Consider the following 13,025-nt stretch of genomic DNA (forward strand, 5'->3'; position numbering starts at 1 on the left):
TGTGCTGTACTGTTATTCTGTGTGTGTTAGGCTCTGTTTTATAGTGTGATAGTATCTGTGTGCCAGTGAGTGACATGGTAATTGTGAGGGTCTCTTTAGCTACCTAAGTTTGCCCAGTGACTGTGTATCCTTTCTTTTGTGCTTAGGCTGGCAGACCCTGTTTGGGTGAGCGTGCGCAGGTGCAGTAAAATGATAGGACTTTATACTTATTGTCCCAGAAAAGTGGCAAGGACATGAGATATTGTTGCTATTTCTTTATTTAGTAGCCTAGTCTCCCCAGCAATGATATATTCTCCAGGCTTATTTTGGTCTTCCCTTGGCCCTTCTGCCTTTAGAATGCTGGCAAAGTGTAGGTTTTCTGTTTTCTGTGGAAAGGGTCCCAGCTAGGTATTCACTTACTCTTTGACTTCGGGGCTCTGTAAGCTGGTGCCTATGTAAGAAAGAAAAATTGTGGGTTGGGGAGGAGGTGGGGGTTAAAGTGGGAGGTTTTGCTGTTCTAGCACAGAGGACTAAGGGCCCTTGCTTGTTAGAATCCAGATGTTCAGACATCACTAAAGAAGGAAAGACCTTGTCATTCGTTAAGTGCATTCTGCTTAAAATCTCTATCCAAAATCTAGCACACCGTGTGCTTTCTCTATCTTTCTCAGCTCTTGCTTTATTTAGAGTTCACTGAGTTTCCAAATAGATTTTAGGGAAGAGCAACTAGAGGGTACAACTGGCCATTGCCCATTTTTATCCCCAGAGACTGTATATGGGAACCTATAGCCCTAGAATCTTGTACAAAGAGTCTGTTTTTAAAATGGGGTGGGATTTGTACCATGGAAGCTTTGAAGCTCCCAGTGCTAGTACTACTGTTGGAGTTCTCAGTGGCTATTTTAGAAATCATATAATTTGTTTGAGAATAAAAGTATTCGCTTTTTTAGCTGTCGTCCAAATTTGGCAGATCGTTGTTAAGCTTTATTTTGGCAAGTATTGTTGAATAATATATTGTTCAGCTTTTCTGTATTTTCTATAAGATGTATATAATAACCTTTCAGAACTGAAGTTGGTCATTATCAACTTTGTCTGCTAGGTGGCAGTACTATACTTAGTCTTTCAAAATACATTGTACATCAGCCATGATTTCTCCAAATTTTCACTGTAGTTCTGATTTTAGATGGCAGTTTTGCAAGTCCTTATCCAGTGATACTCTCTATCTTGTTTTTTTATTTGATTACTTAAGCCCACTTGATATCCAGGTTTATCATTTTGCCTTGTTTTATTTTTGAGGCATTTGAATGCCTTAAGTGTAAATATTTAAAGTAATTTTGTTCATCAGAATCACAAAAGGAATAAAAAAATTGTCAAAGTATCACAATAATAGAAATCTATAAGCTTTAAAAAAAATTATGTTCAGTTTACATATTGCGATGTCAAGTGTTTATCTTAGAAAATATTCCAGTATTTTATGGACTCTCTTTTCTTGTAAGTCTTTGGGAAAATCACACATAGATAAGTGTGTGTGTGTGTGTGTGTGTGTGTGTGTGTGTGTGTGTGTGTGAATATTTATGTATGTATACTTCAGATCAAGATTTAGACCATTATCAGCATCCCTGAAGTTTTCTCTCATGTCCCCTCCCATTTAGTACACCTCAAAGGTAATGGCTATTCTGATCTCTATCAACATAGATTAGTCATACCTGTACTTGAACTTGATCTGAATGGAATCTTACAGTAAGTACTATTTTGTCACAGAGTTTTTGATGATTTAGATTTGATTGTTTCTTATAAAGGGGACTCTTGTATTAGTAGTGGACCCTTACCCACCTCATACAGGGCAACCTGCATCCAATGACTAGTTGATGCGGGGTTGTAAGGGCCTTATTCTAATTCAGAAGCACCTCTGCCATGCTGTTTCTGCTCCAGAGTGCCCCCCTGGGGTCTGCCAAGGCCTTGTGACTGTGGCACAGCCTCACTTCTCTTTCTGCCCTGCCCCCACAAGTGATCATCTCTGGAGCACTCCCCAGTGCTGGTCTCCATCTCAGTCTTTTATGGTTTAGTCTCCTTATGTTACTGATAAGGAAAACGAGGTCTTGTGAAGCCAAATGCCAGGTTTTCTCACCCCAACTTCAAAACACAGTCTAATAATCAGTCGGCTAATATTTCAGTATCTACTGTATGCAGGGTTCTGTGCTAAGTAGTTTACTTCAGAGGAACTGTGCACAGTGAAGTAAATGGAATATGAAAATTGTGACCTGTTTAGAGACACATAATATATCCATGGCAAAGCCAAAAATTCATTTACAATTTCATGCCTCTCAGTAATGAGTTTTCTACAGTAGGTCATGCTGCTTTCTTACTAGCATGGTTATAAAGGTATTTATAAGTTTAAAAATACCTCATATTAAAATAATATGAGGTAATATTAAATAAATAATACTAATAAATATACTCAGGCCCACAGTGCTCAATAGAGAGGTTATCAAGGAGTAGTCAAGTTGAAAATTATATGGGAGGGTTCTGAATAGTATTTCAGGAACACAGAAAGTAATACCTGGTTTTTAAGGTCAATTACATTTAAAAATTAAAAATTGTTATTCAGCAAGGCAAATTAATGAGTGCTTCTTTGGGGAAAAAATTCACTTTTTAAACAATATTCTTTATCATTCAGAAATAATTGAAGTCTCAGGTATAGAAGTTGCATGTTTATTTTAAAGGCTCCAACTTATTTCAAAAATCTTTGGATAGAGATTGCAGTTACATAATAAAAATTAGTGATTTGGTCATTTTATCTGCCAGACTAACTGACGTAGATAATTTTAAAGTCATACAGATGTAAATCATCTCAGACTCGGTAGACTGATAATATGCAATTGGGATATAGTTTTGTCACACTATTAAACAGCCATCATCCACAACTGTTGAAATTACTTATTGTTAGATTATTTTAAAGATGTTAATCATTTTAGTTATAAAAAGAAAAAATTAAGTAGACTTTCAGCAAAATTGGCTGAAGAAATTTAAAATACATCTAATTCTGTTTTTTTATTTATACATTTTAAAAGAATGGGCAGTTTTCCTAATTTGTCAATTATAAAATGACTTCCAATCTTAAAACAGTCCAAAAGAGTAAAAAAAAAATTTATATCTACAGAGTGATCTATTGGTATTTAAAACTGGAATTACTGCTTCCGTAATCTGTGATGAAGGAGTCAGTGACTGAAACAAATTGATACGGTTTTTTAAAAATTGTATCATCAAGCATAACTTCTCTTGAAATTTATTGTTGTTTGTGGAGCAATAATTTTGGGATATTTGTCAGTCTTCAGTGTTAAATTCCTGATACTAATTACTAAGTATACTGACTAGAATGAGCTAGAGATAGTGAAAATCCTGTTTTGACCTGTTCATAAAATTTTTTAAGAAGACTCTGTATATATTCTTCCTGTTACATAATAAAACACACAATAAAAGATTTTATTTCCTTTTAGGCTGATATTTTGTATACATTATGTTAAAAATGATCTGTTTTTCTCCAAGGAAATATATGAGAAACTCATAAGTTTTTTGAAATAGATTTTAAATGGAGGCTAAATTACATCTCAGTTTTCAGAGGAATACAGAACAGTTTTGATATGTTTTGTTTTCTTCAAATTAGAACACACTCTGGACGAAGATTCAGAAGCCTAATTATCATTTCCAAGAGTTTAAATAAGAGAGTTGGCCAAAGGCATAATACAGGTTGACTTTTCCGAGAGCCAATTTTTTTTTTAATCTATAAAGTGCAGATAATGATTTGAGAGTTAAATGAAATAATATGTATTAAAAGTATCTAGAATATGGTCATGTGCCATGCAGATGAAAGTTATTTTTATTCTGGACTTGAATGTGAAAAGTAGCATGCGTCTGTATCACGTAAGGTGATGGCGTCATCAGGCTTGCTCATTCTCTTGTTGGTAAGCAGTATTTTACCTTAACTTTCAAAGTTTATGCAGACTCCTCAACATTTTCAGGAAATCCTTTCTAAAATTTAACCGCCATTCCTAGGTAAATTCCTTCTAATTCTCACCAATGGTCTTTATTCTGTAGCTTAAGTTCACTTTTTTCCTCTTGTTTTTTCCCTGGAAAGAATTAGAGGAGTTGCCAGCCATCCTCTTACATAAAACTCATGTTTATTGATTCATTCATCCAAATTTTTTAAAGTGGTTATAATGTGCTGTGTGTTATTTTGATCTATCAAGTTCATTATACATTTTGTGATGAGATGATAAGGGATGTATGGATTTGTTTTTGTTTTATGTTACATTAAACCTCCATGGCTTAAGGGGGGCAGAATGAGAAGCTAAGTCATTCTGTTTTGAAGATGGGAGTTGGGATGCCCTTATCTGTGGTTCCACATAGCTGTAAAAGAGTAGTAGAGGGAAGCCTCTAGCTTCATTCCGCTGTTTCCTGCTTCCTGTTCCACAGTGTAGGATACCTGCTGTGTCCTTTAGAGCCATTGTGGTAGGACTTTAATTAGAATAGGCACAGGATTTTTGAAACACTTGGTATATCCTGCTTCCTAAATAAATGCAGCCTTCTCACAAATAATAAAACTCTGCTGAAAGGAGAAAAGCCAGGGCCAAGATCTCCCTGTTGCTAGTCCCCCTCAGTGGACTATCTGGAGGAAGGCTCTGAAATCATAGTATACAGTTATGCACAGGCAGGCAGGCATACTCACACAGAGAAAGAAAAAGACATTTCAGTGATACATACACAGTCCATATTTTAGCTGAATCCTGAGGACCATTTACCTTAGTTTTCAGATTCGTGTTTTTGTGCCAAAGTATTTGTCCAAAAGTCAGCAAAAACAAAACAAAAAACCCCACAAAACTTTAATATGATTATCTTCATTGAATTTTTGTCAAGAGAGGATATTTTTTTCTCATGAATTGCTAGGATACATCCTAAGCTTTTCAATTTGCTTTCTTTCTAAAACATTGAGAAAAATTGTGCTTATCTAAATTTTAAATGCTTTTATGTAATTTCAACTTTGTAATAGTACTGTAATTTCTTGAAACTCAGTAACTGGACCAGACAGTCAGTTTTTAATAACTGATAACTAATATAACCTCTAAGGACTTCTAAAACTTCTTTTAAAATAAACCTCTCATTTTAAAATTCTTTAAAATAAATTTATTTATTTCTTTTCTTGACACCACTAGATTCATTCACTGCCACAGTTCCTCAATGTCTCTAGTAGGAAGCACCAGTAATAATTTGTAATATTGGAGATGCTCCTGATGGTGGAGTTACTACAGATTGGAATGTGTTAGCTGCTTCACAGCTAACACATTCTGAACCTGTGCCTCGTCCAAAAAAAGGTTTCCTGCCCAGGACACAGGGTCATATGATGAAATGAACTCTTGAAATACAATTCCTTCCTTTGAGGAACACACTGTATTTCATGAATTTGTGAAACGTGCTTAGGCGTGTTATCCTTCACTGTCTTTTGAAGTGAATTGCAAAGGATTTCCTATCTAAATAAATTTCATAGTACCCTAAACATTCTAGTTTTTTAAATTTTGACATTGGAAAACAATATTGTGTTCTCTTTTTTTTACTATAACATAAATGTTACATTATGACCACTAAGGTCCTATTTTGTTTTTTAGCACTTCAGTTTATTCATCTTGGCTGGAGTATATTTATTATTCACTAATGTGTTTAAAGGATGAACACGTTAATATCTGTAAAATGCTCTTAAGTAGTTAACACAAAGACCCATGTAACCTTATAAAGTATTAGCATCATCTTCATCTTATCATCACCGTCCTCTTAAAATGATAGTGTAATCATTTATTCAGGACCATCTAGCAAGCCACTGGCAGAGTTAATACTAGAACTCAGAGTTTCAGGGCTGCCTTTGCTCAGTGACACCAGCTTTAGGTCAGGTGGCTAGCTCTTTGGAGAATAGAAATAGAATTCAGTTGACCTTGGCATTTTGGAGAAGTGGTTGGTTTAATGTACAATTGTTTTTAAAGGGACAATCATAGAGTAATTAAATTAGAAACAGGAAAGAAAATCTCTAGCAATTTCTGTCTTCTTTGTTTTAAACAAACTACTAGGGGAAATCACTGTTGGACACAATAGAGTTGGGATGTACGTGGGAAGGTTGAGATTGGTTATCAGGAAAACTTTTAAAATACAACTTTTGAGCCATGGAATATATTTTTAGAAGAAGTAGAATAATCACTTAAGTGTATACAGAGGCTCACAACTTTGTTTCAGGTACAAATCTTTGAGGGAACAGTTTTGACAGAAATAGCAGCCTGCAGCAATGAGCCTCTAATAAGGATTTTATGGACCTCACCCTTAGACAGAACCTAATAGACTCTACTAGTACTGTAAGCTAGAGAAACCAAATTTTTTTTGTGGTGACTCTGGTTTTCCCTTCATGGTACCCACATGTTCCACAGAGCCATCTGGTCTACCAGAAATCAGGGCATGGTTAGGACTTGGTGACAGAACCATCAAATGTAGACCCAACTGGACCTGGATGAGTTCCAACAGTGGAGCTGTATATTTGTGGCTTCTTTCTAAATTATATAGATTTATTTTAAGATAGCTCTGCTGAGTTCATGGATGGCTGAAAGATTGCTCCCACTTTTGGATCAACATTACTCACTAGAAATGTGAGGAGGCTACCCTTTTCTGAATCCACCCTGCGTTTTTTTTGCCAGCATTCCCACTCCCCACCTATGGTATTTTCTGATAATGGAATGTTTTACTACTGTTATAGCATGTACTCTTCTAGTAATCTCACAAAGTAGGTAAATAGAAAGCTGAGGGTGAGGATGGCTCAGAAGAGTTCAGACATTCATAAAATTTATATTTCTATGACTATAACATCTTAGGAAATATTTTCATGCTGAATGGAATCCTTTCTTACATGTTTTAATGCTAGTTTTTTTAATTAATAAAAATTTTACATTTAAAACAATGAGTTCTAAGCTTGGGTTTAAGAAAAAACTGCCCATAAATATACATATATGTATAATTTATTTATTTTTATTCTTTTGAACCATTAACTTGAAATAGAGAAGTGCAGTTTTATCAGAATATAAAGGAAGGAGGGAATGATCACTTTACAAAAGGATTTTTCACTTTGCCAACAAATTTATGGAAATTGTCTGTTAAAAAGCAAGCTTCCCTAATGCAGTTGATTTGATTTTACAGATGTAAGTCACTTAATACATACAATACAAATAGCCATTTCATGTATACTGATTTGTGTGTGTTTTAATTAAAGTAAAATATTTGAAATAAAAATCGGTAATTTGCAACATAGAAAACGTAAGCTAGCCTATTGCTTATTAATGTAACTCTAAGGAATATTTCAAGAGAAATGGTTGTAAGACCTTATTAAGTAAAACTTCTGTCAATCAAGGAAATGTGTAATTATTATTTTAAATCTAATTTTATAATAAGCCCACTGCAATAACTAAAATCATAATTTTATTAGAGTTTTTCTTATTCCAGGTTTTAATTACAACAAGGACAGCTGCTGATAATTTTAGCACCCAGTATGTTTTAGATGGCAGTGGCCACATAATTTCTCAAAAACCATCACATCTTGGTCAAGGTAAGAGAGAAGCTTTGTAGCATTCTTTGCCTTTTCTGTCTTAATTGTTTGTTTTTAAAAAATTGTTTACTCCTTAAATTCAAATGTATTGCTTTGGGTTTGTTTCTGATAAAGGCTGGTTAACTTCCAAGTGAACATTCAGCCTTACTTTACCTGCTAATCTTTTAAATACGTAGAGTTGTCCTCAGGAGGAACTGTGTGAAAGACTTTGAGCAACAATATGGGTTAGTTATTCTGTAAAACTCTTAAGAGCAGTTGTTTTACTATTGCTGGATCACTAGTGTCTTTTTTATATATGAAGAATAATATTTTCTTTAAATGCCTAAAACATTATTGATTTAGTAATCATGATAATAAACCGTCCTATCAAGATATTATGATTAAATAATTAATTTAAAATATACCTGTTTATGGAAAACTTCAAACATATGTACAAGTAGATAGAATAGAGCAGCAGTCCCCAACGTTTTTGGCACCAGGGACCGGTTTTGTGGAAGACAGTTTTTTCACAGACAGGGGTGGGGGTGGTGGTGAACGCGAGCAATGGGGAGCGGCAGATGACACTTTGCTCGCTCGCCCGCCACTCACTTCCTGCAGTGCGGCCTGGTTCCTCATAGGCCATGGACTGGTAGTGGTCCACGGCCTGGGAGTTGAGGACCCCTGGAATGGAGTACCCATCACTCAGTTTCAGTAGTTATCAACTCATTGCTAATGTTTCATCTAATACTCTCGGCCACTTCCTTCCTTTCTATATTATTTGAAGCAAATAAATATATTATAAATTATATCATATATAAGTATAATATTCTATTTGTAATTTAGTTCTTTTTTTTTACATTTTTTTTAACTTTTTAAAAATTTGTATTTATTTATTAATTTTTTTGGCTACACACGCCACACGGCCTGTGGGATCTTAGTTCCCCAACCATGGATTGAACCTACACCCCCTGCATTGGAAGCGCAGAGTCTTAACCACGGGACTGCCAGGGAGGTCCTGTAATTTAGTTCTCTAGTGTTTTATACACTTATGTAATTTTAGTACGTTTTAATTGACATCTTATTATTTTTAAGTTCCTCTACTTCTTATTTACTTCTAAAGAAAAAAAATCTCTTCAGGCTTGAGTTTCACATATTTCCTCTAATCTTTTTCATGCTACTAACTTCTGGTAATGGGATCTGTAAATTTGAGAGAATATTAAAGATGTGCCCTGTTTAGAGTGATGTGCAAAAGAATTGTTAGATCTGAAAAGGGACTTCTGTTGTTGTTGGGGGTTTGTTTTTGTTATTTGTCCTTCCAATTTTGTTGTAAGTTCAGTTAAAATTTTTGGGTTCCTCATTGTAATTTATCAAAGCACTATATATATATATATATATATATATATATATATATATTTAAACATCTTTATTGGAGTATAATTGCTTTACATTGTTGTGTTAGTTTCTGCTGTATAAGAAAGTGAATCAGCTATACATATACTTATATCCCCATATCCCCTCCCTCTTGCGTCTCCCTCCCACCCTCCCTATCCCACCCCTCTAGGTGGTCACAAAGCACCGAGCTGATCTCCCTGTCAAAGCACTATATTTTTTTCTGTGATTTCTTCCCTCCAGTTTTCATGTTAAATTATTGGATTTATTTTTTTTCAAATGACTTCTGTTTGTCTTCATTGAAATTCATTTTCTTGTATCTTAATACTGATACCAAATTTTCTCATTCTTTCTCTTATTTTATAAATCCTCAAATTAGTTACTGATTACTTTTGCCCATTAAGAATTATTTTTGCATCTACATAAAGAGTTAATAGGAACTCTTAAGAAAACACACTTTTTTTTTTTAAATTTTTTTAAAATTTATTTAATTTAATTTATTTATTTATGGCTGTGTTGGGTCTTCGTTTCTGTGCGAGGGCTTTCTCTAGTTGCGGCAAGCGGGGGCCACTCCTCATCGCGGTGCATGGGCCTCTCACTATCGCGGCCTCTCTTCTTGCGGAGCACAGGCTCCAGACACGCAGGCTCAGTAATTGTGGCTCACGGGCCTAGTTGCTCCGCGGCATGTGGGATCTTCCCAGACCAGGGCTCGAACCCGTGTGCCCTGCATTGGCAGGCAGATTCTCAACCACTGCGCCACCAGGGAAGCCCAGAAAACACACTTTTTTCTCATTTATTCAGTTAATAAAAATGAGCTCAAGTCTAATAGTGATTTAATTTGATGTATTATATTGTACATGTTTTAATTAAAAGTAATAGATTGTGATTCTTTTTCTTTTTTATGTACTGAAGATAAAGACAAGGAGAAGACATTTTTTAATATTGTCCCTATTCAGAAATGCTCTGACCCCAGTTCTTGGGAGTTTAGATTAAGAAACCATTAGGAGATATTTGAGTGGCTAGCCTATGGAGTACTTTGAAGTAATCTAGTCATCATATAAAACTTAATTGTATTTATTTTTATCTTGGTAGTAGCCAGTCTAATCTGGATGGCCAGTGGCTCTGCATCACTCACACTTCTCATGCTTTTCTGTATTCATCTCCATGGGAACTATGAATAACAATCCTTAAATGTGGAATCCTTCTGATCTTTGCCCATTCGCTTATTGATTTTTTTTTCTTGCTGACGTGAGTCTTCTCTACTTTAGTGAGACCACATAAGCATATTTAGAAATTTCTACAGTCAGTAAATGAACCTTATTTTCTTTAGCATATTCCTTTTATCTTAAGAAACTACCCACTTAGAAGGTCAACATTTGCGAAACCAGTTACTGCCTTTCATAACTCACTTTTTTTCCCCAATTACAGCCGGTTGCCTAGGAAAACAACAAAAAGTCAAACTCTTAGTTTCTTATTGCTCTATGTAGACATATAAAAATCCACAAGCACTTTCAAAAGTCTTTTACATTTATATTGCCTTAGTGCTGATAGTTTTTGAGTGACTGAATCACAGACTCACATTTCACCACCTGTCATTTAAATATTTTCTGTGTAAGATAAAACTACAGTACAACCATCCTAATTAATACCTGTGCATTTAGGGTTCTTGTAGATTGATTTCTGCTGTGGTGTGAATATACTTGCTTAACAGTTACTCCTCATATCATCTGATAGGATGATGACACCTGTAGATAGCCTAACTAGGTGCAGGGACAGCTTACAACAAAATCTTTCTTAGGCATTGGAAAATTCATTACCCCTTTAAAACATGTTTTAAAATGTTTAAGAATAGTTTTGCTAGAGATTCCAGTTCTGGTTTTTCCAGATGTAGGTATTTGTTTTATGGATTAATTTAATCATTTAAAATGATTTATGTGTTTAATAGAATGTCATTTTAAATTACCCTTCCGTTCAGTTCTAAGCCGTTTTTAAAATTAACAAGAAATGTAAAAATAAGCTTCTAGCTTTTAAATTCTTTTACCAAGAACTCTGACTAAATTATTTGTTTTGGCCATATCCATTTTCTGTCATCGCTTCTATTCTCTTTACCCTAGATAATCAGCATTAAGCTTTCTAAATTGATTTACCCTCCTGGACAAATTCTTTTAACACCTCCTAGTACTTCTGCCTTAGGAATTTCTCAGATATCAAAAGTAGTATATTTAAAGTACTGTGATCAGGGTATATCCTTTCCCTACTCTGTTATTAGAGTAAAGCATCATGTTCTTTGTAAATCCCTGCTGTGTGTGATTGTGCATGTGTTGAAGGATTTTTTTTTCATGTTGAGAATGGAACTTTATTCATTAAATAGTTTAAGAAAACTCTGATATAGTCAAGCAACCATACCTCTTTACATTAGGAATATAAATAGCTGCTTTTATAAATGGCATAACATAGGGTCATGTAAAAATATAACAGGGAGCATATTACAGACTGCAGTTTAATTCTGGTGTTTATAGAATGTGCTAAAGTTAGAGAGCTGAGCAGTTCTCTTGTAAAATATGATAGTATACTAGGGCCTCCTCCCTATTGGCCAGTATTACTTGGTACTTTTTTTAAGGATATACATTTCATTTGGAATCAGCAAAGTTTTCCATCATTAAGTTTTATTTGAACATATATATAATTCTTGGCTTACTGGTAATTCTCAGTTTGTTCAGAGAAAATAGTTTTAGCTGTTGAAGAAATAATTTATCAATTAATATATGGATTAGGTACAGTGTGGTCTTTGATGCAGACATATATTTAAAAGCCAACATACATCTTTTCATAAACACATATTTTGCCCTACTGATTTCTGCCTACCTTCCTTCCCACCATCTGTCCACAGCTACAGTATATGTCATTATATTTGCACAGGCTAGTGGAGAACACAGGTGAGTGAAAGGAATTCACAGACTAGTGGAAAACACAGATGAGTAAACAGGCAATGACAGTAAAAAGAAGCCACCAGCTGCCTAGAGGGAGGTGAGCGAATTTTTCAGAAAAGATAACATTTGAGTTTGAAGATGGTAGTAAGGAGGGGTGGGAGCATAACCTTTCAATAAGAGAAGAATGATGGCTCTAGAAGATTTCAGGAGACCATTGCTCTCTGTGTAACAATGAGGGGGGAAAACACATAATTTAAAAACTTGTATTTTTAAAAACTCATTGGAGAACTGTGTCACAAAGAAATTAAATGAACCAAGTTCAAGAGGAAGATGACCCTTCCTAGGTGCACCTAGGCACAAAGAGACTGGTGGCTACTTGTATCCCTGAGAGCATTAACTGAGCCTGGAGGCACAGGCATGCAAAGGAGCAAGCCTGCTATAGACAAGGGATCTTTTATGGCCCTAGGAGAAACCAGTTGAACTTTATTAACCACATGTGAGCTGACATGACAGATTGGAGGATAGGATCCTCAAAAACAGAGCTAGTTCACCCAAGAAGCCAAATCTCATCAGGACTTTTGCTGAGTAAGCAGTGATGAAGAAAGTTGGGACTGAGCTAGAGAGAGAAATATCTTAAAGTCTTACAGTACTTAGATCCCAAAGCCTTGCTAGAGGCAGAGAGAGACCTGATTCCATCCTCAAGACATTTGAAACCAGAAGTAAACTGGAACTAAATAAAGGGGCAACTCAGCTCCAACCCAGATGAACTCCTCTAATTATATATTGAAGAGATCTATTTTTCACTCTAGCTGTTTGATGAAAAGATGAAGTACCTTCACTGGGGGGAAATATCTATTTCAATATCTATTCTTTTATATATTATGTCTGATGAAAATAAAAGTATTGAGAGACATGAAGAAAGGAAAGTGGGGTTCACAGTCAAGAGAAAAAATAGGTGATATAAGCAAACTCGCAGATGTTTGAATTAGAGACAAGAACTTTTGAAACTACTGTTAAAGAATTTAGAGGAAAAGATGGTCTGCCCAGGCCAGAGTGGATGCTCAGCTTGTCCGAGGTGTGTGCTGGGGTGGTAGTGGGAAACAGGCCAGAGACCTGGGCAGTTT

The 13,025-nt window shown here is 35.2% G+C and overlaps 1 protein-coding gene and 1 long non-coding RNA gene across 10 annotated transcripts in view; one reads left to right on the forward strand and one right to left on the reverse strand.

The window, feature by feature from the left end:
- LOC309663463 overlaps positions 1–13,025 on the reverse strand; it is a 320,115-nt gene that overhangs the window by 272,134 nt on the left and 34,956 nt on the right. The gene's annotated exons all lie outside the window — the stretch shown is intronic.
- Positions 1–13,025, forward strand: part of PMS1 (PMS1 homolog 1, mismatch repair system component) — a 92,570-nt gene that overhangs the window by 10,152 nt on the left and 69,393 nt on the right. For 8 of the 9 annotated variants that reach the window (XR_014265179.1, XM_082467013.1, XM_082467018.1 and 5 more), the window contains one exon: positions 7,501–7,603. Coding sequence is in view for 7 of the 9 variants with exons in the window: in XM_082467013.1 (XP_082323139.1) it covers positions 7,501–7,603 (103 nt within the window). In the remaining 2 variants the exon portion in view is untranslated. Of the gene's footprint in view, positions 1–1,693; positions 1,714–7,500; positions 7,604–13,025 lie in introns of those variants that run through there. The other variant, XM_082467020.1, reaches the window with a different exon arrangement.

The sequence above is a fragment of the Balaenoptera physalus genome, assembly GCF_965194825.1.
Source record: "Balaenoptera physalus genome assembly, chromosome: 6".
NCBI classification, from domain to species: domain Eukaryota; kingdom Metazoa; phylum Chordata; class Mammalia; order Artiodactyla; family Balaenopteridae; genus Balaenoptera; species Balaenoptera physalus.